This window comes from Mobula hypostoma, chromosome 29, assembly GCF_963921235.1.
Source record: "Mobula hypostoma chromosome 29, sMobHyp1.1, whole genome shotgun sequence".
In the NCBI taxonomy this organism is placed as follows: Eukaryota; Metazoa; Chordata; class Chondrichthyes; order Myliobatiformes; family Myliobatidae; genus Mobula; species Mobula hypostoma.
The window spans coordinates 14,961,978-14,988,363 of record NC_086125.1 but is presented as its reverse complement, the minus strand read 5'-3'; the positions used below and the strand labels follow the sequence as shown (position 1 = coordinate 14,988,363).

The following is a 26,386-nucleotide window of genomic DNA, read 5'->3' as shown; positions in this document are numbered from 1 at the left end:
CAGACAACCTCCAAGGGGCTTTCGTAGAAGAGGAAGAATGCAGGCAGATTGGAGAATGGAAATTAATTCGAAGAATTGAAGTTAATGCAGAGAATTGTGAGAAGCAGAAGGAATGGGGCAAGGAAACATTGAGTGAACTCTACATTTTCAAAGCCACGACAGAAACAAGAGTGGATTGCATAGTCCGTCGTAGTTGGCAGAACATACCGAAAGAGCTAGTGAAGCATATAGGATCTTGGATTTCATAAGTAAGTAGTGCTATCACAGTCCCTCCGAAGGCGGCTGAGCCCTCTGAATGTAGATAAGGAAACCGCCGATACCACAATACTCCCAGGTGCATATCTGCTTTATTCAGGATTAAGTTGTTAGTATTAAGATACAAGTAACCAACAAATTTTACGGGTTATTAATTATTATAAAGCGGCAGATCCTTGAGCATAATGTTGTAGGTTAGATCCTGATACTGACTTGATGTCCAGAAATAGTATGGTTGGCGTGGAAAAAGAAAGGGTGGTTTTGTCAACGAATAGAAAGAAAATAGGAAAGGAGAGGCGTGTGTGGGACTGGCAGAAAATGAGTAGCCTTGGCAACACTCGGATCAATTCCATCCACCTGCCTCGTAGAAGGTGAGCTTGCAGCCCATCTTTCTAACATCAGGTTTGATTCGAATAAGGCCCAGTTTGTTGGCGGTTTTGACAAGTTACAATTAAAGAAAAAGTCAACGCCTGGAAAATAATCCAGCGGTTACAGGCCTGACCATTAAAACTTAACAAGCTCTGTTAAGTCTTCCAGGATTCGGATGGACAGATGAAAGATGCACAGAGAGGTTGGGAGCTCGGTTTAACGAAAAAAATAGGTGAACGAGACAGGATTACCCGAAGAAATCGGGGGTAGCAAAACATCGCTTTTGTAATAGCCATAGGATTGACTTCGAAGGCACAAAACTACTGTGCCGCGCCGACGGCTTTTGGGACCGCCAGGTGAAGGGTAAGAGAGATCTGGCCACGCACCCACCACGCCAATCCCAGCTTCGAGCTGCTCGTCTGGTGAAGAGGAATAAAGTTTACAAACGTAGACACCGCCCACATTCCCCTTAGTATACAGTAGCGTGAAGGAACGCTAGTCCGCTCGTTTTTCACAGATAGCGAAATGAATAGAACTACATGGCCAATCGTGCCACATTCCATTTCCGCTGGCCACGGCACAATCTTCATCGAAATCTTTTCGATCATTGGGTTGACCTCTATCCCAGAACCTGAGTGGAAAGGAAGATGTGGATAAACACAATGGACAGTTTGATAACTCATTAAAAACAATTGTCGTGCACCGGCAGCCGGAGGTTCCACAGCCGACGGAATGTTACACATAAAGCGGCAACAACAGTGACCCCATAATTGTGATTCGTCACCATACTTGTACAATCCGTTCTTTGTTCCTGAATATATATTTATGCAGCGCTTATCATGTATATACAGACGCCGATCCCCCATCTCCATCTAAACTTCCAATAGACACCAGGACATTGGGGATCGGATGATAAGGTGAAAACCCGACCTGTTTGACGTAGTGAGCCACTTCAACTTCCACGGCGTAATCTAGGTCCTCCTTAGTGCAAAAGCGCTAACAGGGTGAATCGCCGATTTACAGATCAGCCACACTGCATTTTAAATTGGGAAATGAGCTTGACAAGGTAATTGAACTTCCGGTGGAGGAACATATAGTGATCAAAACTCCTTAAGTTTTAAGATGGATATAGACAAAGATAAATAGGGACCCTACAAAAAGTATTAAATTTGGATAGTGCAAATACCGAGATTATGAGGCAGGAGCTATTGATAGTTAATTGAAAGTAGTTGATTTTGAGTAAGTCCAGGCCGATTTGTAAAAGTTGCTTGAGGAATTTAGGACTGATATGAGCCATTAAGAGGTGAGTACAAGAAGAGCCAGGAAGAAGTAAGGACAAGAACATCGAAGTAATTGATCCCTGGATGAGAATGTTGTGAACTTGGCTGTTTGGATTTGGCGTTGGCTTGTCCACTGAAGACAGAGAGGTTTGGTAACCGCTCTTACTCAGCTTGCAGGTCTATTACTCGTAATGTTCCTCACGGATAGGGACTGGGGTCTCTGATGATTGTATATATATCTACACCTGGGTGGAATAAACACTTGGATGGATGGGTTATTACCTTTGCAGATGTCACGAAAATCGGCGGCATTGTTATCAGTGTAGAGGATTACCGAAGGGTACGGCGGGTTGTCGATCAGTAGCAGATACAGACAGGTGGAAGATTGATTTCAACCTGATAGGTGTGAGATGTGGCAGTTTGGGAGATCAAGTTTAAAGAAAAAGTACAGTTAGTGACAAGTGCCTTGACAGAACTTGGCGTCCAAATTCATAGCTCCCTGGATGTGGCCGCTCTGTTTGACGGTGGGAGAGAAGCGAAGGGTTGCCTGCATTTGTTAGTCTAGGCATTGAGTTCAAGAATCAGGAAGTAATGCTGTAGCTTTACAAGGCTCTTGTTAGGTCGCAGCTGAATTATTGTATTCTATTCTTTTTGCCCAAGGATATAGAGGCTTTGGAGAGGGTGCAGAAAATGTTTACCAGGATGCTCCCTGGTTGATGTATGTGCAATAAGTGGTTGAGCAAACCTGAGGTGTTCTCTTGCAGCAACAGTGGCTGAGTGGAGACGTAATTGTAGAATATAAAGTTACGAAAGGCATAGATGGACAGATGTTATTTTTCGCAGGATCAAAATGTGCAATACCGAAAGGCCTGTTCGTGTGCTGTAATGTCCCATCTTCTATATTTCCTTGCCACCTCCCACTCGATAATTCAGCAATGTTTCGACACGGGAACATCCAGAAGTATACTACATTCATAATCATTTGGTTTTCTGCTGGAAGGTTATACTGCAACTCGGTAGGCTACTGGTGATGGCGCATCTAGAGTACTGAGTGCAGTTCTAGTCTCCGTACTTGAGGAAGGAGAAACTGGCTTGGAGACTGTTTAGAAGAGGTTACACCAGTTAATTCCAGAGCTGAGTGGGTTAGACTATGAGAATAGACTGAGTTGCCTGGGACTGTACTCACTAGCATTGAGAAGGATGAGAGGAGATCTTATAGAAACATTTAAAGTTATGAAAGGAATATATATGATAGAGGCAGGGAAGTTGTTTCCACTGGTAGGTGAGACCAGAAGTAGATGACATAGCCTCAAGATTCGGGGGACTAAATTTAGGACGGAGATGAGGAGCAACTCCTTTTCCAGAAGAGTGGTGAATCTGTGGAGTTTGCTACCCCATGAAGCAGTGGAGGCTACCTCAGTAAGTATATTTGTGACAAGATTGGACAGATTTTTGCATAGTAATGAAATTAAGCGTTATGTAGATAAGGCAGGTAGGTGGAGATAGAACCATGGTAAGATCAGCCATGATCTTATTCAATGGCAGAACATGCTCGACTGGCCAGATAGCCTATTTCTCCTATATTTCACCTATACATCTCCTGTATACAGTGGTGTGCAAAAGTTTGGGCACCCCTGGTCAAAATTTCTGTTACTGTGAATAGTTAGGTAAATAAAATATGACCTGATTTCCAAAAGGCATAAAGTTAAAGATGACACATTTCTTTAATATTTTAAGCAAGATTACTTTTTTATTTCCATATTTTACAGTTTCAAAATAACAAAAGAGGAAAAGGGCCCGAAGCAAAAGTTTGGGCACCTTGCATGGTCAGTATTTAGTAACATGCCCTTTGGCAAGTATCGCAGCTTGTAAACGCTTTCTGTAGCCAGCTAAGAGTTTTTCAATTCTTGTTTGGGGGATTTTCGCCCATTCCTCCTTGCAAAGGACTTCTAGTTCTGTGAGATCCTTGCATGCACTGCTCTTCTGAGGTCTATCCACAGATTTTTGATTATGTTTAAGTCGTGAGATCGTCTGGGCCATGTCAAAACCTGCAGCCTGCTCCTCTTGAGGTAGTCCATTGTGGATTTTGAGGTGTGTTTAGGATCATTATCCTGTTGTAGAAGCCATCCTCTTTTCATCTTCAGCTTTTTTACAGACGGTGTGATGTTTGTTTCCAGAATTTGCTGGTATTTAATTGAATTCATTCTTCCCTCTACTAGTGAAATGTTCCCCGTGCCACTGTCTGCAACACAAGCCCAAAGCATGATCAATCCACCCCTGTGCTTAACAGTTGGAGAGGTATTTTTTTCATGAAATTCTGCACCTTTATTTCTCCAAACATGTGTTTGCACATTGCGGCCAAAAAGTTCTACTTTAACTTCATCAGTCCACAGGATTTGTTTCCAAAATGCATCAGGTTTGTTTAGAAGTTCCTTTGCAAACTTCTGACGTTGAATTTTGTGGTGAGGATGCAGGAAAAGTTTTCTTCTGGTGACTCTTCCAGGAAGGTCATATTTGTACAGGTGTCACTGCAGAGTAGAACAGTGCACCACCACTACAGAGTCTGCTAAATCTTCCTGAAGGTCCTTTGCAGTCAAACAGCGGTTTTGGTTTGCCTTTCTCGCAATCCTATAAACAGTTCTCTCAGAAAGTTTTCTTGGTCTTCCAGACCTCAACTTGACCTCCACCTTTCCTGTTAACCAGTATTTCTTTATTTACATTATGAACTGAGGAAACTGCTACCTGAAAACGCTTTCCTATCTTCTTATAGCCTTCTCCTAATTTGTGGGCATCTTTTATTTAAACTTTCAGAGTGCTGGGCAGCTGCTTAGAGGAGCCTATGGCTGCTGATAGTTGGGACAAGGTTTGAGGAGTCAGGGTATTTCTAAAGCTTTGAAATTTGCATCACCTGGCCTTTCCTAATGATGACTGTGAACAAGCCATAGCCCTAACAAGCTAATTAAGGTCTGAGACCTTGGTAAAAGTTACCTGAGAGCTCAAATCTCTTCAGGTGCCAAAACTTTTGCATGGTGCTCCTTTCCTTTTTTCTGCTCTAAAATTGTACAAAACAAAAATAATACACTGATCTTGCTTAGAATGTTGAAAAGAATGCTTCATCTTAAACTTTATGACTTTTGGAGATCAGTTCATCTTCTACTCACTTAACTATTCACAGTAACAGAAATTTTGACCAGGGCTGCCCAAACTTTTGCATGCCTCTGTATGTAGGATGGTTCCTATCTCTTATTTTCTTGTGGAGATCCAGTGAGGATTGACTTTATCCCTACACCATCACAACAGTGGTCAAGTGAGTGTGCAAGCAATGGTGATATGCATAATTGTCTCAAACAGCTTCAATACCACTCAGAAGGGAGAGTAAGGCCCAGTAGCTGTGAACAAAGCAGTAATGTCTCCATTCCTCTTGCAAATATTTAAGTTCCTGCACTTGATTTTTTTTTTCAGAATTTTGAATGTGAAGCATCCAGAGGAGCATCCAAAATTCTGCTATTTTGATGAAGTTTCTTCCAATTCCTCCACAAATAATAGAGCAGATCTCCAGCTTAATTTCTGCTTTCTGCCATACACCCTGGAATATCTAGGCTTTTATACCAACTTACTGAATATAAATGTTTCTTATATATTCCTGTTTCTCTGGTCTATGACCTCATATTTCATCACTTATCATTTCATCTCCTACTTTCACTAAAATCTCTGTTCCCGTCTGCGTTTTTGAGTGGTGGTGAGGCTGTTTGAGGTTGTTTTGAGTATTTCTCTTTAACTTTATAATTTCCTGCGCTTTTGGTACTTGGTTTTAATTGTGTTCTTGTATGCCTTATCAATCTTTGCGTTTTACCTGTCTGACAGCTTTGTGTCCCCAGAAGCACAGTTCCCGTTCTTCCTGTTTAAAGTTTGGATCGCCTTTGATCTTCTCAGTGCAATAGCAAATGACATGGGCGTATTACTGTGGTTCAACATGGCTCAGACACGACACCTCAGTTGCTTATTGGCTTATCACATGAACAGCGTCTCATGGCTCTGAGCCTGTATTCACTAGAATTCAGAAGAATGGGGTGGCGGGGGATCTCATTGAAACCTATCGAGTGGTGAAAGGTTTTCATAGAGTGCATGTGGAGATGATGTTTCCTATGGTGGGAGAGTCTCAGATTAGAGGGTCGTCTTCTTAGAACAGAGATGAAGAGGAATTCCTTTAGCCGGAGAGTGATGAATCTGTGGAATCTGTAGAGGTTAAGTTTTTATGTGTTTTTAATGCAGAAGCTGATATATTCTTGATTGGTCAGGGCATGAAGGGATACTGGGAGAAGGCAGGAGGTTGCATTGTGGCTGAGAAGAAAATTGGATCAACTATGATGAAATGGTGGAGCAGGCTCGATGGGCCAAATGGCCTGATTCTGCTCCTATATCTAATGATTTTTTGATCCTATTGAAAAATCCATGAGGCGAAAAGCTATGGTAAGAACCCTGCTTTGAATTTAACTGCAGTACGGTATGGTAGCTGAAGGAAACTGTTGTATAATACTCTGCTTAAATATAAACCCGTATATACACAGAAGACATTATTAGATACACCTGTACACCTGCTTGTTAATACAAATATCACTAATCTGTAATCATATAGTAGCACCTCAATGCATAAAGGCATGCATACGTGACCAAGAAGTTCAGTTGTTATTCAGATCAATCATCAGAAAGAGGAGAGAAATGTGATCTAAGTGAAGTGATCGTGCTAGAAACAAACAACACAGATCCAGTGAGCGGCAGTTCTGTGGGCAAAAATGCCTTTTTAATGGGAGATATCAGAGGAGAAAGGATAGACAGGTTCAAGCAGACAAGAAGACGATAATAACTCAAATAGCCATGTGAACAATAGCGGGGTGCACAAAAGAATGTCTGAACGCACAACATATCGAACATTGCAATAGATAGACTATCGCAGCAATAGACCATAAAGATATACTCAGTGGCCACTCTATCAGGTGCAGGTGCTGCCTAATAAAGTGACCACTGAGTGTATATCAGCAAGAGAGAGAAAGGCAGTACAAAGAATGTGTCCGGGAAAGGAAAAGGGAAGGTGACTTGAAACTGCGAGCTGGGGCAGAGGACAACATTATTCACACTGCACAAAATTATGTAATAAAGGGGGACAATAGCATACTTCAGGAGACTGCGGGTGAAGGTTTTTCACTGTGCGAGGTAAAAATATACTCACTTGACATTGGATTCATAATCAGTGCCATCTACCCAGCGCCATTTCCCTTCTTTGGCCCTGTCATGGAGCCCAATCCAATGCTCACATTTCACATTCAGCCGGATATATTTCTGCCAGATACATAGCAATATATTCACATAATTAGATTTGCCGGTGTTTGTGTCATGACTAATTTACTTGCTCAGAGTCGTCAATCCAGTCGGGAGTCACACACAAAAGTTTGTTTATTGGACTAATGCCTTGTTACAGCACAGGATCATGTGTTCCGCCAATGTAAAAAGACCTACAATTAATAAAAACCTGCACGTTATTGACACCGAGAGACAAGATTAAGATTTTCCTTTCTGTCGTAGATAATGAACTGCAAATGGTTCAGGTGGAATAGTGTGCTAGGAGGGGCTGGTATCTTACATCACCCTCATGATATGTGATAAGTTACATAAATGAATGCCTATCCCGAAACTCAGATTTTACCTCAGTCCCAGGAGAACATTCAGATGGGAAAGTTAAAGGCAATTAATGAACCCATAAACATCCACTGAGTAAGAATACACTCTGCGTGTTTCCAGGAATTGCTGCAGCAGCTAACTGATCCAAGTTTTAAAACATAATTCTGAACAACATTGACATCATTGCTGTTCATCATTTGCGAGAATATTAGCTGGGTTTCGGCACCTAATTTACAGAAAAAGGTTGAACGAGTTAGGTCTTTATTCTTTGGAGCGTAGAAGGTTGAGGGGGGACTTGATAGAGATATTTAAAATTATGAGGGGGATAGAGTTGACGTGGATAGGCTTTTTCCATTGAGAGTAGGGGAGATTCAAACAAGAGGTCATGAGTTGAGAGTTAAGGGGCAAAAGTTTAGGGGTAACACGAGGGGGAACTACTTTACTCAGAAGGTGGTAGCTGTGTGGAATGAGCTTCCAGTAGAAGTGGTAGAGGCAGGTTCGATTTTGTCATTTTTTAAAACATTGGATAGATATATGGACAGGAAAGGAATGGAGGGTTAAGTGCTGAGTGCAGTTAGATGGGACAAGGTGAGATTAAGCGTTTGGCACGGACTAGAAGGGCCGAGATGGCCTGCTTCCATGCTGTAATTGTTATATGGTTATATGGTCATAAGGTTATTGTCTTCAAATCTCTGCGAGACTGTCGGATCATCCCTAAGGATGAAACAATGTTCTTGAAAGAACTTTCAGTCTGCACTTTAAGGGAGATGGCAAAGTTATTCCAAACTACAAATTTAGTTTCTTACCAATCATGATTATTGGAGTTATCACTGAGCAGTGATAGGTGATCAGGCAGTTACGAAATTCTTCCACTATATTTTGGCCTATTTTGTCCCTATCTGTGGGAAGAATTTGGATGTCTCCTCCTGCCGACTCCAGGCTGCCAGGCTGAATGGGTGACTGAAAAATCCTGCAGCATCAGACTACAGATGAAGAGTGGGGCTTGGGTGGTACGGGGAGGCGGATATCAGAATGGATGGGAATTAGACACTGTGATATTACAGACAGTGAGATTTTCTTCATTTTCTTCATTTTTCTGGGACATAGAGGAACTAATGGCGGGGAAATTAATACTATAGGTGTATGCCTTGGCGAGGAATTTCACTGAGCTCCAGCCTTGGCTTGGAAACTCTCACGAGAAAGATTAACCCCAGAGCAAAGTCCTAAGTTTAACCTCAGATTTGCTTTTGCAATTTTCACTCTCATGGGTTTAAAAAGAAAGTCCGATGATGCATATTTGCTGAAGAACAACCGTATTCCACACAGTGTGTTTCCTCTGCAATATTCAAACAATATTCCCCTCATTCACTGTAGTATCAGAATGAACCTCGTGTGTTCGGGGCTGCTTCGCCTCTGCAGATTAGGGTGATACTATCACGTTCATTCTGATTTCCCAGTCACAAGGTCAATCGAGGATGCTGCTGTTGAGCTCAGTTTCATCTCACAGTTTTCTGCTCACTGCAGGGTTTTGGATGCCATCCAAACACCAACACATTTACTTACAGGAAAATTTATCTGCTTTTCCTCTAGCCCAGAGGACCGAGAATTAGGGTAGGGATTAGGGTGGGCAGTGTAAGTGGGAAGTGGGTCGTGTGCAGCATTAAATTATCAAAGTACATAGGTGTTACTATATACAACCTGGAGATTCATTTTCTTGCATACATTCATAGTAAATACAAGAAACACAATTAAATCAATGAAACACAGCTCACAACAGAACGGACGAACAATCATTGTACAAAAGACAGCAAGATGTGCAAATACAAACTTTTTAAAATATTATTATTATTATTTTTTCTCCACTCAAGCTGGTAAAACCTGGGGTACGACAGACCCAAGTACACTCGTATGTCAATTGCTAGGACATTTCGGACTATTCTAGCGGTATTCAGTTTTGTGGCTTTCTTAAGTTTTACATAGATATTACAGTGTAGCTCTAATAGTTTATCGTATTGTGCAGTGAGCTTGGGATGACAGCAGTTGTGGATATTACTATTGGCACAATGTACACCGTGTTTATGTTCCAAAGTCTTTCAGTTCCCTCTTTTAATTCAGCATATTTCTGGTGTTTTGACTTACTGATTTCTGTATGTTATGTATGCTGGGGATGGCTAGTTTTATTAAGTAAGTTGTTCTTGTTGTTTATCCTGTATTATTATATCCGAACAGTTATTATGGATTGTCTTTTCTATAATAATGGAACAGTCATAATATAATTTGTGGTGTTCTGACTCTAAAACTGGAACTGGAGTGTATTTATAGTAATGTGTGATTTCTTTTATGAGTTTGTATTTTAAAGCAAGATTTTGATAAATGATGTTTGCCACAATTATGCCTGTGTGAGCAATTAGATTGTGTTAAGCTGCTACAGGATCCATAATGTGCTGGATTGTTTCTGTTTTTTCTAGGCATTTACTAAATCTAACATCTTGAATTTGTTGGTATTTATTATATATTTTGAGAGGGGGAGAGAGAGGGGAAGAGTGAGAGCGGGAGAACAAGAACGAACCTCTTGGCTCTGTATTTCTACAAGAATCCCTTTTATTTTGGGTAAAGTCTCCCCCATCCTAGTCGACTCAGATTGTGAAGTTATCATCCATGGTAGATAATACCCTTCCATTGGTTAACTTTGTTATCCAGTAGTGATAATGTCTTCATTTTTCTAGGTTATGCTCTCATTTAACTTTGGTGATGTATACTTCTTACCAGAATTGCATATGCTTGCATATAGAGCTGATTCCTGTTTTCGTTATAAATGTATACCTTCAGAAGTTCTCTCTGACTGTTGCACAGATCTGTAATGTTTGTTATCCCTCTTCTCCCTTCTGGCCTAGATAGTTTTAATCTAAATGCATTCGAATGTACTTACTGTTTTCTGAAATTTGTCATTTCAGTTCTTATTTTTCTTTGTAAATTTTCCAGATTGGTTTTGGACCAAGGTAATATGCCAAAAGAATAAATCAATATAGATATAGCGAAAGTGTTTTCTGCCTTGGTTATATTTTTACTGTAGAACACTGTTTGGCAGATTTTCTTAAGCTTTGAAGTGGATTCTTTCAAAGGATTTTCCTTTATCACACTATGATCTATTTTCTTTCCTGGTGATATCCCAGATACTTATGTTTCGTATTTATCAATCGGTTGTATTGTATCCTGCTACTCTGTTTTGTATTCTATTAACTCTATTGCAACTTTATGTTTAATGTTCTTTCTTTATTTAGTTTATTATTATTATTATTATTATTATTGTTATTATTATTATATTCTTTTCTCAGCTCAAGATGTTAAAACTTCAGATACAGGCACAGCCAAGCATGCTCATTTGTCAATTGCCAGGAACTTTCAGACTGTTCTAGCGGTATTTAGTATTGTGGCTTTCTGAAATTTTACATAGATATCACTGTGCAGGCATAATTGTTTAATGCTGTTCTGTAGTGCCTTTGGGATGACACCAATTATAGATATTACTATTGGGACAACGTGTATCTTGTTCATGTTCTGAAATTTTCTCTTTTAATTCAGCTTATTTGTCATGTCTTTCACGTTGCTTTCTTTAAGTTATATGTGTTTGGAATGGTTATGTCTATGAAATAAGTTGCTTTTGCTTGTTTATACTGTATTATTATATGCAGATGGTTATTATGGATTGTCTTATCTGTAATTACTAATGAGTCATAACATAATTTGTGGCATTCTGACTCTACTCCAGCTTCTCTTGGCACTTTCTACATTTATGATCTTGACTTTGTTGTCCTTTTATTATATATTTCGGTAAATCATTCTGCTAACCACCTGTACCTGTGTATCGAAGTACTGGCCACTAGACTGAACTGCAAGCACAACACAGAAAAGTGAATAAATTATTACTACAGAAGAAAACATTAACCAATGGAAGAGCAGGACCCTCCATGGAAGATATCCCCACGACCTGAATAGACTTGAAGTCGACAAGGAAATGTCGAACTACTGGGTTACAGTTGGATACCTCGCCCCAGAAACAGAGAGTTTCTTTGTGGCAGTACAGGATCAGGTGGTTAACACAAAAGATTTTCAAATGTACATCATAAAACAGCAACAAATTCAAAACATTAAATCCAGTACATTACAGGATCCTGTCGCAGTGTAATTCAATCTGATTAGTTACAGAGGCACAGTTAAGTGGCAAACATCATTCACCAAAACCTTGCTTCAAAATGCAGACTCATAAAAGACATTATACTTTACTATAAATACAAGCCTGATCCAGTTTTAGTGTCAGAGTCCTACAAATGATTTTACGGTTGATCCATTATCACAGATAGGACAATCTGTACAGATAAAAATTACAGGATGTAGTACACGCAAGATTAACTTACTCAAGGGACTCTGCCTTCCGCCTGTGGACATGTAAGACAGTGTCTCTCTGTCTACCTTTAATTTCTCCCTTTCCCGACTTAAACTTTGAAATTTTAACTTTGTTCTGTCGGATCTTGCAAAATGATTGTTATAGTTATGGCTACCTTGAGAAGCACTAAAAGGAATCCCAATTCAGGTAATGGTAAACCTAAAAAAGTGACGAAGCTGCAGAGGAGCCAGCCTGGGTTAATAGATTAGAGACTGAAATGAGTTCTACCGTCGCTGAACTAACTCAACTAAAAGAAAATCTTCTCTCTTTGGAGGAAAAACTTGATTCTTTGAGCTTGGATCTTAAAGAAGTAACTCGCAATGCGGCTGATATTTCCTCTCGTCTGGAAAAGGCTCAAAAACGAATTGTTGATTTGGAAGCTCGTTCCTGTCGGAACAATATTCGAATTCTTGGATTGAAAGAGAAATCAGAATCAGCCGACACACCGGACTATTTTGCTAAAATGTTTCAATCTCTATTTCCCGAGGCTTTTCCACGATTGCCCGACATTGAAATAGCTCATAGAGTTGGAACTTCGAGACAAGGCAAAAATAGACATGTTAGTTTGCGTTATCTTCAAATTACTGCTGAAGATCAACAGACCCTTCATGCTCCAATTGTTGAGCATGAAATTCAGAAAGCTATATGGTCAATGCAATCAGGTAAAGTTCCTGGACTCGATGGTTATTCGGTAGGATTTTACAAAAAAAATTGAAAAATTACTTTCTCCATTCCTTTTGGAAATATTTCATCACTGAATTTTCATCTTATACACCTATTTCGTTATTTAATGTGGATGCTAAAATTCTTTCTAAGATAATGGCTAACCGTTTGGAAAACATTTTATCTAAAATTATCTCTATGGATCAAACAGGCTTTATTAGAGGCCGTTATTATTTTTCTAATGTTCGGTGATTGATAAATATTATGTATTCACCATTATCCAAAATACCCCAATGTATTATTTCTCTGGATGCAGAAAAGATATTTGATAGAGTTGAATGGACTTACTTGTTTAATGTATTAGACAAATTTGGCAGTGGGAATAATTTTAATAAGTGGATTCAAATGATCTATAAGAACCCAATCGCTACCGTTATTACTAATAATCTTAGGTCTCCCATTTTTCACTTTCACGAGGTACTCGACAAGGGTGTCCATTAAGTCCTTTATTATTTAATCTTGTACTGGAGCCTTTGGCTATAACAATTTGTGAAGCTAAAAACATTCATGGTATTTCTACAAATGGGACCATACATAAGATCTCTCTTTATGCAGATGATCTTTTGGTTTATATTTTGAATCCTGAAGAATCTATTCCTAATCTTTTGGAATTATTAAATGATTTGGGAAAATTTTCAGGATATAAACTTAATTTAAACAAAAGTGAATTGTTCCCTTTAAATGTTCCTGTTTTTTTATATATAATGATATTCCATTTAGAATTGTGAATTTTTTTTAAATATTTGGGTATTACCATTACTAAAAATATATAAAGATCTTTATAAAGCTAATGTAGTTCCTTTATTGGACTCAATGAAACAATTATTTTCTAGATGGAATCCTCTTGCACCTTCTTTAATAGGTCATACTCATACCGTGAAAATGATGATTTTACCTAGATTTTTATATATTATTTCAAAATATACCTATTTTTCTAACCAAAAATTTTTTGATCAAATTCACTCTACTATTTCGTCCTTTATTTGGAATAATAAAAAACCAAGAGTTAATAAGTTTCATTTACAAAAATCTAAAAACAAAATAGTGGACTTGCGCTACCTAATATAAGACTATTATTGGGCTGTTAATATTTGACAACTATATTTTTGGGTATATTGGCTTGATAAGAGCCAAAATCCAGCTTGGGTTGATTTGGAATTAAAAGCTATTAAACAATTTCATTTAACTTCATTATTAGGAGCTCTATTACCTTTACAACTTGCTAAAATTCCCATTTTAAATCTCTACCCTGTTATTAAATAGTCCTTACGGATTTTGTTTCAGTTTCACAACTCTTTTAATTTTAAACAATTTAAATTGTCTAGCCCGGTATTTTGAAATTTGCTATTTAAACCTTCAATTACTGATCCCATTTTTCTTTTATGGAGAAATAAGTGGATCTGTTTTTTTTTTGCAGATTTATTTAGTGGTGGTCGATTGGTGACTTTTGAAGAGTTAATTAGCAAATATTCTCTCTCTCATACACATTTCTGGCAATATTTTCACGTTAGACATTTTTTCCAAAAATATGTTTATGTTTCCATATATGCAAGAGTCTGATTTGTTGGATATTATTTTGAATATGAATCCTTTAGTGAGAGGTTCCATTGGTAGAATTTATAATTTATTTGTACTACAAAAAGATAACCTCTCACTAAAGACTAAACGAGACTGGGAGAGAACTTATTATAACTTTTGTTAATGAAGATTGGTTGCAAGTTCTGAAAATGGTTAATTCTTCTTCGATATGTGCCAATCATTGTTTAATTCAATTTAAAATTGTTCACCGTTATTATTTAACAAAGGAGAGGCTATCCAAAATATTTCCTAATATAGATAATTACTGTGATAGGTATAAAAATGAAGTAGCTACTTTGTCAAATATGTCCTGGTCATGTCCCTCATTGAAATCTTTTTGGAAATCTTTATTTTCTACAATTTCTAAAGCTTTGAAAATTAGTTTACAACCTGAAACATTGACTGTTCTATTTGGAATAGTTCCACATCATATTCAGGGTATTTCATTTTCAAACCAACATGTAATTGCATTCGTTACATTGTTGGGAAGAAGGGCTATGTTATTGAAGTGGAAAGATACCTCTGCTCCTACACTAATTCAATGGTTTTCCCAAGTAATGTTATGTCTTAGTTTGGAAAAAATTAGAAGTAGAATTTTTGATCCCCGATTCGAATTTGAGAGAAGGTGGGGCTCTTTTGCCAAATATTATCATTTAATTTGAATTAATTTATATGGCTGCCTTCCAATTTTATGTTATATAAATGTGATTTGGCGGTTGTTGCTGTTTATGTATATACATACATGATTGTAAGTCGTGTTGCTCCAGGAGTTGGTTCCTAATTTTTTTTTGTAGTTTTTTTTAGTTAGTTGGGGTTCTCTTTTTTCCTTCTTTTACTTATATAATTTTTTTCATTAGCATATTCAAGTTTTTTTCCTTCAGTTTTATTAATTATATATATACTAATTTGTTGAACTTTTGTATTTTATAGCTGTAGAAGATTATATATCAATAAAAAGATTTTAAAAATGAAATGAAATGAAACTTACTCAATACATACAGTCATACCAAACAAACGTAACATACAGAAATCAACATGTGAAAAGCACCAGAATTATGCTGAATTAAAAGAAGAAATTGAAAGACTATTGAGCATGACCGGGATATAAATGTTGCTGTTGTCCTAATAGTAGTATCTACAACTGGTATCATTACATAGCCATTATCATGGTTAATTCTCAGAAAAGCCACAATACTCAGCAGAACTATAATAATACGCAAGTTCCTAGCGATTGAGAAATGACCATGCTTGCCAATGCCTTCAGATTTACCAGATTGAGCAGAGAAGTAAAAGTAACAATAATAATAAATAAACAACAAATATCAACAACATGAGGTGCAGAGCCCTTGTAAGTCAGTCCATAGGTCTCGATAATAGTTCGCTGGTGGTTCAAGTGAGGTTCAGTGAAGTTATATACTCTAGTTCAAAAGACTGATGGATCAGGGTAATAGCTGTACTTCAACCTGGTAATGTGGGTCCTGAGGCTCTTGTACCTTTTTTCCGATGACAGCAGCAAGAACTGATCTAGAATGTTTTTGTTGATCTGAACCTGCTAATAACTTCAGTTACTCCAGTTGGAATAATGGTTCCTGCCTTAATATATCATCAGTATCAGTTAAACTTTGTGTACAGTAACGTAGGTTTAATGACAGTGAAGAACGGTATGCCCTGAATAAGGCAGAAATAGAACCAATGTGATGCTTCCTACCTGCTCTTCTTGACTGTTAATGACCACAAGGTTGGAGTTCATTGACTCACAGAGTTGCTCCGCCTCTTCCCAAGTGCCTCGACTTGACGAAAAATAATACTCACTTTCTTCGAAGGGTCGCCATATGTTTAATAACTGGACAGGATCTATACCTATGAAGGTATTGAAATAGAAATAAGGAACACTTTGGGCACCGCAAACGCTTGGGTATGTCCCTACGCACGTTTACACGTGGATTTCTTTTTGTTCAAACATCGATGCCATATCATGTTGAAGATTTCATCTATAGTATGTTGCAAACCTTGTAGGAGCCACACCACATTACACCGCTGGTGCCCGCCACATCTGTAAGAAATTTTCATACTCGCTAAATACATGATGCAGCTTAGGACTTCATTATTGTTCTGTGGATAATATTCTCGCCTATAAATTTAAAAATATTTTGCATCCATCTCCACAGGAGAGATGGGCATAAAATCTAGGAGGACTTTGTTTTGCAGGACGGAGTAAGTATTGTATCTTCAGAGGCGCTACCACTTGCATGAGCAGTTACTCTGCCAGACCGTCTAATTATCACTCTGCTGGTAATGAGCATTAACAGTGTAAAATCAAAACAAGGCACAGGAATGGGCGATAACATTCTCAGTCTTCACTGTCAGTTTGTCCACTAACCCAGATCCTGGAAAACCCTAAAGTCTTGACCGTGAACACTCCATGATCTGGTTCTACGACAAAAGTTCTCTCTAACAGAGAGGGTCAAGCAGATTTCAAGTCCTTCCTCCAGTTACCATCCATCACGAATATTGACTGTTTGAAAAGAGACACCTCTATCCCCACAACTACTACTGTTGGCTCCATCATTATTGGCATTCTCTCTATTAATGGCTTCCATGCTACAAGTCCTTTCGCTAACCTATCCTAACTCAACCCGCCCACTATTCAGCCTTAGCCAATGACCCGCGTGTAACTAAAGCAATCTGGGAGCGAACAGAATAGACCCTAGAACCACTGCATTATTGGTCACTGTGCCATTTTCCGCGTTTGAATCCTGCTACTGAACTGCATAGCAGTGGTTCCACAACCATAGAAAGAGAAGGCAAACTGACAGCTACTGAGTCTCATGTCAGCTCTTTGTAACTTTGAAATCAGGAGAGCAACAACTGCACAGAATGAAATCTGTGGGAGTCTGCGTGGCCCCATCATTGTTGGGAACTTTTTCTTCACCATGACAGATACAAATAGTATTAGGGCTCAAGTATCAGTTTAAGTCAATGGATTTGAACTGATAAGACAATAAATCTATAATATACACAAGCAGAACTGGGTCACTAGGCCCATCGAGTCTGCTCAGCCATTCCACCATGACTGGCTTATTATAACTTTCAATGCCCTCTTTCTGCTTTCTACCCGTAACCTTTGAAACCCTAACTAACCAATAACCTGTCACCCTCTGCTTTAAATATTCCAAATGGTTTGCTCCTCAGCCGTCCGTGGCAAGGCATTCCACAGATTCGCCACGCTCTAGCTTAAAAAAAATCGTCTCTGTTCTAAAAGGACATCCCTCTGTTCTAGAGCTGTGTGCTCTCGTCCTGGACTGATCCACAAGGGGGAACATACGCTCCACATCCACTCTTCCCAGTCTTGTCAATATTTGATAGCTTTCAGTTAGATCCCCTTCATTTGTCTGAGCATCCGTGCGTACAGGTGAAGAACCAACAAATGCAATTCATACAATATATGTGCCAAAGACTTTCACAAATTACTCTACATTAAATCTTTCACCCACAGAGAGGCAAAATAGCAGCGATGGGATTAGCTCGAGTCAGTGGACCAGGCTCTTTTAGTGTTCAGGGACCTTTTTAGTTTGTGGTGGTAACTATACCCACGACTCCACCACCACTCCAAGCTCAATTTCCCCCTCTCGCGGGGCAACTGAAATGCTCTAGCTAGCTGGGTGCAGAGAAGATAGAAGGCGTTTGCTTTTTAATTAAACCAAGGTTCATTTAATGTCAGAACACAAAACAAATTAGCTGGGCGGAATTAGCAATCTTCAATTCTTAATGAACAACTGCGGATGAAAGTATTCCGATTATTAAACTTACTCTGTCTCAGTCGAAAAATCTCACGATACAGTCTGGCAAGTGAGCCGTTTGTCATTTCAGAGTTTTCTACTACAGAAAGAGGAACAAAGCATTAGAACAAATTTCAGTAGGGGAATTTTATGACTTGGTTTTTCATACTGTAGAATTAAAACATGAATAGTTGAAAGCCAAGCTAGATCCTGAAAGGAGCGACTTCGAAATTTCCGAGTAGGCTGGCATTGATTATGAGTGCAGCAGGATCCAGAAGCTACTAATTTTTAAAAAAAGTTTCAATCCTGACACGGTATCTGAGAGTTTCAATTCAAAATTTGATTAAATCTATAAAAAAGCAAGTCACAGTGATGATGAAAAAATAAGCCACTTGCTGAAAACATGTATTGAATTCAATAGTGATGGTGAATTTTTTTATGCATCCGAGCCGGACAGTGTCTATAGAAATGACGCAAAGCAGCATCAACGACATAGACCTATACAGAGTACAGAGGAGGTGCTGCTCGCTATCCCAAGGCTGATTTGGTGGATAAATTCACAGGGCCTGACAAACTGTTCCCTCGAACCCTACGGGAGGCAAGAGCAGAAATTGCTGGGGTGCTAGCAGAGATATTTGAATCAGCTTTAGCGATCGATCAGGTACCAGAGGAAGGTTTATCAAGAAAGCAAGGGGAGTCAGAAAGAAACGACGCTGGACATGGACACAGGCCCTGGACGAGACAACGTCTCCGTATCTGACCAACATGTTATTGCATTTTGTTACATTGATAGCTAGGAGGGCCATTTTGTTGAAGTGGAAGGATATATCAGCTCCCACTTTGTCACAATCGTTCTCTCAAGTGATGCTATGTCTTAGTTTGGAGAAAGTTAGAAGTCGAACCTTTGAACCTTTATTTGATTTGGAGAAAAGATGGGGCTCATTTGCTCGTTATTATCATTTGACTTAATTGATCTAATTTTTCCACGATCTAATTGTAAATTTTTTAGTATATTTTCTTTTCTTGCCGGCGGTTTGATGTTTATTTTTAGGAGCTTTTTGTATGACGCATGACACCGGGGTTGTGCACTTAATGGGTTCTTTTTTATTCTCACTTTTCTGCTTAGTAGGTTTTCTTTTGTTATCACAAATTTTTTTTCAAACTTAAGATAATGTTTTTTTTGACGCATTGAAAGTGTTGTTACTTCAATGTACTCATGTTATTTTTCCTGTATAATATAACAATAAAAAGATTTGAAAAGAAAGAGACAAGGACACTGGGCCTGGGCTAGGACTAAGACTAGGAAAGCGGGAACTTGTAACTAGGAGCCCCGGCTTGGACTCCGAGTCAAAGACTGTACAGGGACCCGGAACCTGTGTCTTGATTCGGGCTCGAACCTCGGACCTAGGCAAAGACAAGGCCTGGACGTGGTTAGGCTACAGGACAGGACGTGGCTACAGTTCCAGACGTGGAACTCCTGCACAGAATGAGGCACATAGACAGGACAAGAACACAAAGCCGTGGCTGGGACCGGGCGAGGGAACACCAGGGCCGGGCGACGGTACCCCACGGCAGGACGTGGCTCTTGGACTAGGTTTGGCACGGCTCTTGGACACGGCTTGGTTAGGCTCTTAGGTATGGAGCCGGGACTCCTTCTTGGAGCGCAGGGCCGGGACCCTTTCTTGGACGCAGGGCCGGGATGACTGCCGAGGATACCTGCCGAGGTAAACTGCCAGGGTTCGGACAGGGACGAGAAACTCCAGCACAGGACGAGAACATGAAGCCTTGTCTTGGACAAGACTGGAACACGGCGCCTGCATCTTGGAATACAGGAACACAGAACAGAGCCGGGACCCCTTCTTGGGAACAGGACATAGGGCCGGGACTCGTGCACGGAACACCGAGCCAGGACCCCTCCTTGGGTACAGGACTTAGGTTTGGAGCACTACACAGCGTCAGGACTTTTCCTGCCGAACAGAACATAGGGCCGGGACTCTTCTAGACACCGAACACTAAACACGAGGACTTGAAGAGACAGCTCCGAAGTCAACTATAGATTATTCCTTATCTTGACACGACAAGGCTCCAGTCTCTCTCCAGAAGGTTAACTTGATGGAGAATTCTGACAAAGAGGCAGAAGAAGGTTGCAGGCAAGGATTCAGAGGAAGGGGAAGGGAACTGTCCGGCAGGGAATCCTTGGTTTGAGTGGTATTTATGTGCCAGCCCAAAAGGAGAATCAGGTGCCTCAATTAAGGCACCCAAAGGAACAAGGGAAAACAGGAAAACCCGGAAATAGGAATCGATGGACTGGACCGTGAACCGGGATGCGGACTTCACGGACCGGTCCATGACAACATGAAAGTATTCAGACTATTCAACTTACTCTCTCTCAGTCGAAAAACCTCACGCTCTAGTCCGGCAAGTGAGCCATTTGTCATTTCAGAGTTTTCTATTACAGAAAGAGGAACAAAGCATTAGAACAAATTTCAGATCTTCAATATGTTGCTTTTTTTCACTAATCTCTGAACTTTCACCCTTCATATTCCTTCCACCCCTAGCACAATGATGGCTAAGTAGGGGAATTTTATGACTTGGTTTTTTGTACTGCAGAATGAAAACATGAATAGTTGCAATCCAAGTTAGTTCCTGAAAGGAGCGACTTCGAAATTTACTCTATTTCATCTTCCTACTTTTACACATGTAGAGTACTCTCTGTTGAATGCAGTCTTTCAAGTGCAGAGGTCTTTAGTACGGGCCCGGTTCATAGCTCCCACACTGTATGTTGCCCCAGCCATTACTGTTACTGGCATGACTCACTAAAATATTTAATCATACTTCTCCATTGTCATTTGTATCCCACGGATATGCTATAAAATGGTGAGGTTTACGGAAATCCTCCAGCCGTCTGTCATTTTTTATTCTCCGTTCCACTCCTCGCCTTGCTATTTTTGTCTTTAGCCTCCCACACTCTTCTACTGAAGGAGAATGTAAGCGCAAGTAACACCACCTCGTTTTCTATCTAACTTCAGCCCTGGCTCTGAACAATTTACTGAATAACTTCAGATGCCTGGTATTTTTCTGTTTACCAGTTCTAGTAAACAGTTATCTGCCTGTATCACTCTTTCTCCACAAAATCCGATTCAACTGGGTATGTTTCTTGTTTCAAACTTTTTTCTAAATATACCAATCACCGATTTTTACACTATTCAGAATCTAACCGATTTTTTTTGTTATCCTTTCCTATAAATTGTCTCTTCCATTTATTACACATGACAGACACAGGAGAATTCAGAGTCATAGAAAGAACATATAAACACGCATTCAGCAATGGAGGAAGGATTAAATTGGGTCGATAACTCTATTATGGCGCCACCATGTGAAGTCAGCAATATTATTGTTCGGACTTCCGTCTATTCTGGGGTTGGCCAGCAGGGAAATTTATTTTTTTTTGCAGAACCGATTGGACGAAGCCGATTGATCATTGACTACCCCCGTTCCAAATTCACGTCTGTGTATTTAATTCCTGATTCCTGAACCTTATTTTCCTCAGACTTAAAGTGTAACGCTGTAAGCAGCAAGAGTCTCTGGTGTGTTCTCGGTCTTTTCTGTGCTTTTGATGTCTGCTTACCGCCTACCATTTCTGGATCTTATTTTGAATCAAGATCTTGGATTCGTGAGTCTGTGTTTGGATTACAGCATTTTTGAACTGCAGTTGTTACCTGCTTTTTCCCGGGTTCGTTTGTTTGTTTGTTTTGCCCAGCTTGGCTAAAATAAAGTGAAACTTGATTTCGAATCTGCTCTGCACGTTAACCCCTGTCTGCATCACGGGTTCTGTAATTGGATTCACTTAAAATTGTCAATGCTACATGGTGCTGGAGTTTCAGCCCAGCGATCTGAGTTTGATTTTCGATCAGGCCATTTTCCTTACAGTTAGAGTTATCCATCGAATTGACCAGATTAATCCTTAACTAGACACCTTTGGAAACATTGGCAAAGCTTCGCCCTCACATCACCACAAATATTGTCTTTGTTCTCTCCATCCTTGCCCCATTTCTCTCAACGTTAGCTGAAACAGAGTAAAAAAATAAATTCAATTCAGATAGAGATAGGGAATTGATATTAATTATGGTTCATTGGGAGCAATGTTGGGTCGAAGCTTTCACTGCTGGTTTCATTGGCGGAGAAAAGTCAGGCAGCGAGCAAACGATCCCTCCACTTCCTTTACAGTGGCGCAGACCAATCATTGCTCTAAGCAGGAAACTTTTACAAATTCTGAAAACCACGCTGGACTTTAAATGTTTTAATATAATATATACATCAAACAAACACAAGTAAATGGAGTCAGGCTGTCAAAACAACTGACAACTACAATGACAAAAGTAAATTTTTTTGGCTAGACAGCGTTGGCATTCAGAAGGCCAGTAGTTTATTAAGAATGATCTACCAACTTCCATTCTGTGTATATTTTTACTGCATTGCTGTGCACCCATGCAGCTTACAGGGAACAGTAGTGGGGAGGTGATCATGGGAGTTACCATCAAGCCATGTTCTTGTGTTGGAGCAACTATGCTTCAAATCTGCCTGCAACATCAATGCAGTTATGAAATCTGTAGATTAAGCACCGGTCATCTCTTCATGAATCCCGTACACTGTCAGTACCTCCAGTTGAGCTTTGTCTTTCTGTGTGTTTTCCCCCTAGCCGTCTATCTGGGGTTTAGTATTGCCATGTGCTCTTGTTTGTTTTCATGCCCCATGTGCTCCTGTCCCCACTCCTGCTCTACTCTGGCCCCTGTATTACTGAGTACTCTGCCTCTCACCTGTTTCTCATTATTACCTGTTTTGCTGCCACTTCTGTCTCATTGCGCTCCACCTATCATTTGCTTCTCTGTTTATTGTTCTGTGTATTTCAGTCGTGTGTTTTCACCTGTTTGTTGCCAAATTGTGCCAGTGAATTTTCCTGAGGCTTTACAGCATTCGTATCTGAACTCTGTCCGTCTGAATATCAACTCTGCCTGTTTTCCAATTCTGGTTTCAGGATTTCTCTGGATTTTTGATCTCTGCCCGAACTTTGACGCTGACGTTGTTTGCACCTCGGGATTTGTTACTCAATTAATAGCACTGTGTGCACGGTACTGCGTCGGACATTGGATCCCCGCTCCAGCGTCCTGACATACACTCCTTAGTATATATTTTTTCTCACCCCTTATGGCTGGTGTAAATGTGCATTTTCCCCTTAATCGTGGGTCCTCTACCAAAGGCCTGGAAGTATGAGGGCTTGGCGCAGTATCCCTGTAGTCCCTTGTAGTGCACCCTTCTGGACCAAGATCAAAGATGTTATTCCTGAGATTTGTTGGAGTATCTCCCAGTCCTAGTATCACAACACCAAGTGGTGCTGTCACTACCGGGATTACTCTGGCTTTAACATTCCACATCCTTTTTATTTGTTCCTTCATGCCCTGGTATTTTCTCCAGTTGCTCATTTTACTTCTTCCTGATGTTACTGTCACTCAGGATTGCCATATCTATTATTACTATTATTATTACTTCTCTCAGTTCTTTGTCCAAATTACTATGGCTGGTACCAATTAATCTACTGCCTTATGGGTGTTTCCCATTTGGACCTGGGAGTGTTCAATCCATACTCAGTACAGATGTACACACTTCCTGCAACTTCTTTGTGCCTTTATTGTATGTTGTCCCTGCCTGTATCGTGCACGCTGCTACTATGTGTTGGAAGTTTTCAGCGTACTCTTTGCACAGACTGAATCTTGGGTCCTGTCTGGTGTGATACACCCCTGCTTCTACTGCTTTTGTGTGCAGCGCCTGCTCTCGTTCAACCATGAACAGCTACTATGTGTTGTCCCTCATCTCAGCCCTGCCATTGCCAGCCATTGGTAGGTCGTTCTTATGCCAGCAACCTCTGATATCTGGCGATGGTACATCTCATGCAGAGGCTTTACTTGCCAAGGCCTCTGGTCCTCTGGCTCTGTTTCACCCACTTCCATTTCCATGTCCCCTGACTGTTGTCGGAAGTATTCTTCTATCAGGTCATCATCGGAGGTCATCTTCCTGACATACTCAGAGATGAGAAATACGAAATATCCTTTGTGGGAGTGTGCAGGCTGACACCTATGGGGTTCTGCCCTTCTGGGAGGATAGTCAGGGATTAAAAAATGAATTTATGTCGGACACTCTGGCGATATCATGGGCAAATATACGGCCATTGCCAACCTTGGTAAATCAGCTAAAAATTGCCCTGTTTAGTAATTCCCATGGTAAATGAGAATATGCTGAATTATTATTCGCTGTCTTCACTCTAGGACCAGAGACAAAGTTCAGGCGGGCAAGGGTGATATTTGCTCCCTTGGATAATGCATTTGTACCAAAGCAGTAGATATAGAGCTGAGACACATGTTTCCATAGCTCAATCCTCAAATGTACCTTCAATAAAATGTAGTCTCGCATTTTCCTTTCTCTGACCTTCTCTTGCGGCTCCATTCATTCTCTAATTTTGCCTGGGTCGTGTTTCCTCCTTTCCCCGCTATTTACATTTGACAGAGGTGGATTTATTGTAAACCTGTCAGCAGCATCTGCCTCCATCAATCACGCTTCCATGGTCTGTGACCGTTGTAACCGTATATCCAGGCAGCGCCAGGGTGCGTTAGTATCAATAGTACTAAGTGATATTCCTATGGTAGAAGGCACAAAGTGATATATGCCCAATGTGGGCAAATTATATAAATTTAGACAGGCAGCGCTGACGGATGGAGAGGTTAGCGCAAGGACTATGGGTGGAGCAATTGGACCTAGTTAATGTAAAGGCAGCTTTGTCAGGGACATATGTGTCCCGGCGTTAGCGTTTCTTGCAGTTGCCGTATGTATGCCACAGCTCGTGGAGCAGAAGTCATCCCTGTGGAGAAGAAGGCACCCGTGGGGAGGTGCAGATTTCCCCGCCACATTCGCAAACCAGGCAAGGCAAGTGTCGTAATCAGAATCACAATCAGGTTTAATGGCAGCGGCAGCGGTACATTTAAATGCATGTAATTAAAAACGATGAATTGCAACACAGTCCCAATTATACCGCAGCTTTAATCTTTACACCATCCGATTTCCGGAACTTCAGCAGTACCCGAAGACGGGGAGTGAATTGAGGAGAACGAGTGGATGTAACTCTAAGAGAACGAGGCAGAGGTTGTACTGAGAGGACACAGACAAGAGGCGCGATTGGGAGATCGCAGGAGAACACCAGAGCAGCTCCACCCCTGATGAAGCTTTTTTGGGAATTAATCAACTACCTCAAATGTACAAAGGAACTGAAGCAAACTGACTGGGAAACAGAATAGAGACCAGGACTTTGCTGCTGGACTTTAACTATTCCTCCTTCCGTTACCAATCGGTAGAAGGGAAAGATCCCCTTATGCAGAGTTTGTTCGAACACATTCGATAACATTTCCTCCTCAGTAGCATTATAAACTTACTCAGATTTGCCACAGTGCCAAGAGTCACAGCGGATATCAGGATGGAGACAATCAGGAGAGTGCAGCTCATCCAGAAGAAGAATTTTTCTTGGATAAGCTCGGCTCGAGGACCACCACATCCTGCAAAGTACAAGAAAGTACCGTCACTGGAAGTACGAGAGGGAATCGTTCAGCGGAGAGACTCGAAACCTTATCTGGGTTAGACCTGGAGAATGTGCAGAAGACTGGGTGCTGTTGACAACACTAGAGTTCCTAAACTACCCAATAAACGTATCGTCAGGGTAAGAATCTTCACTCACAGCAGAAGAAAAATCCAAACTGCGCAGAGGCGAGGCTCTAAATGTTCTCTACATTAACACACAATATCACTCACACAGATAAGATCAAAGTTGAAGGAACAGAGTTTATTGCTACAGCCACCACTATTACTCGAACCCGCATCACCACTCAGTCAACATTTGACACTTCGGCTACAAATATTGTAGTTATTTTGTTTCTGAATGTGTAATTGATTCCAGCTCATTCGCTACAACGAAAGAACTTTTACTAACCTGCCTTCGGCTTCTCCTGCTGACGACCTGCTGCAGTGAGTTCAAAATTAGCACTTTGCTCCATTCTCTCGGCAGCGGCGCCGATGTGACTGAGTAAGACTGGAAGACGAAGTGCAGTTTTTAATCTTATGCTTCCTCAAACCGAACTTTCGTTATTCCGTGTATGTAGAAAATTAACATTTTTTCTGCTGAATTTTATTAAATGTAACCGCTTCTGCTTTCTGGTGGCCTGGTCTGAAGAAACGCAGGTTCA

General features: G+C 40.4%; 1 protein-coding gene across 1 annotated transcript; it reads right to left on the bottom strand.

Annotated features, from left to right (window-relative positions):
• Positions 1-339: 339 nt before the first annotated feature.
• Positions 340-26,209, bottom strand: LOC134339399 (CD209 antigen-like protein C). The gene is made up of 7 exons (XM_063035861.1): positions 26,134-26,209; positions 25,583-25,702; positions 20,488-20,553; positions 18,136-18,204; positions 16,034-16,185; positions 7,132-7,241; positions 340-1,255 (listed from the first exon to the last, which is right to left on the bottom strand). The coding sequence occupies exons 1-7, from the start codon at positions 26,195-26,197 to the stop codon at positions 1,120-1,122; spliced, it is 717 nt and encodes a 238-aa protein (XP_062891931.1). The 5' UTR covers positions 26,198-26,209; the 3' UTR covers positions 340-1,119.
• Positions 26,210-26,386: the final 177 nt, after the last annotated feature.

Coding starts and splice junctions, on each gene's coding strand:
- LOC134339399 (XM_063035861.1), bottom strand. CDS start 26,197: ATGGAGCAAAGTGCTAATTTTGAACTCACTGCAGCAGGTCGTCAGCAG. Junction 25,703..26,133: donor GCAGGAGAAGCCGAAGGCAG/GTTAGTAAAAGT, acceptor TGTACTTTGCAG/GATGTGGTGGTCCTCGAGCC. Junction 7,242..16,033: donor TTAACAGTCAAGAAGAGCAG/GTAGGAAGCATC, acceptor TGTATCTGGCAG/AAATATATCCGGCTGAATGT.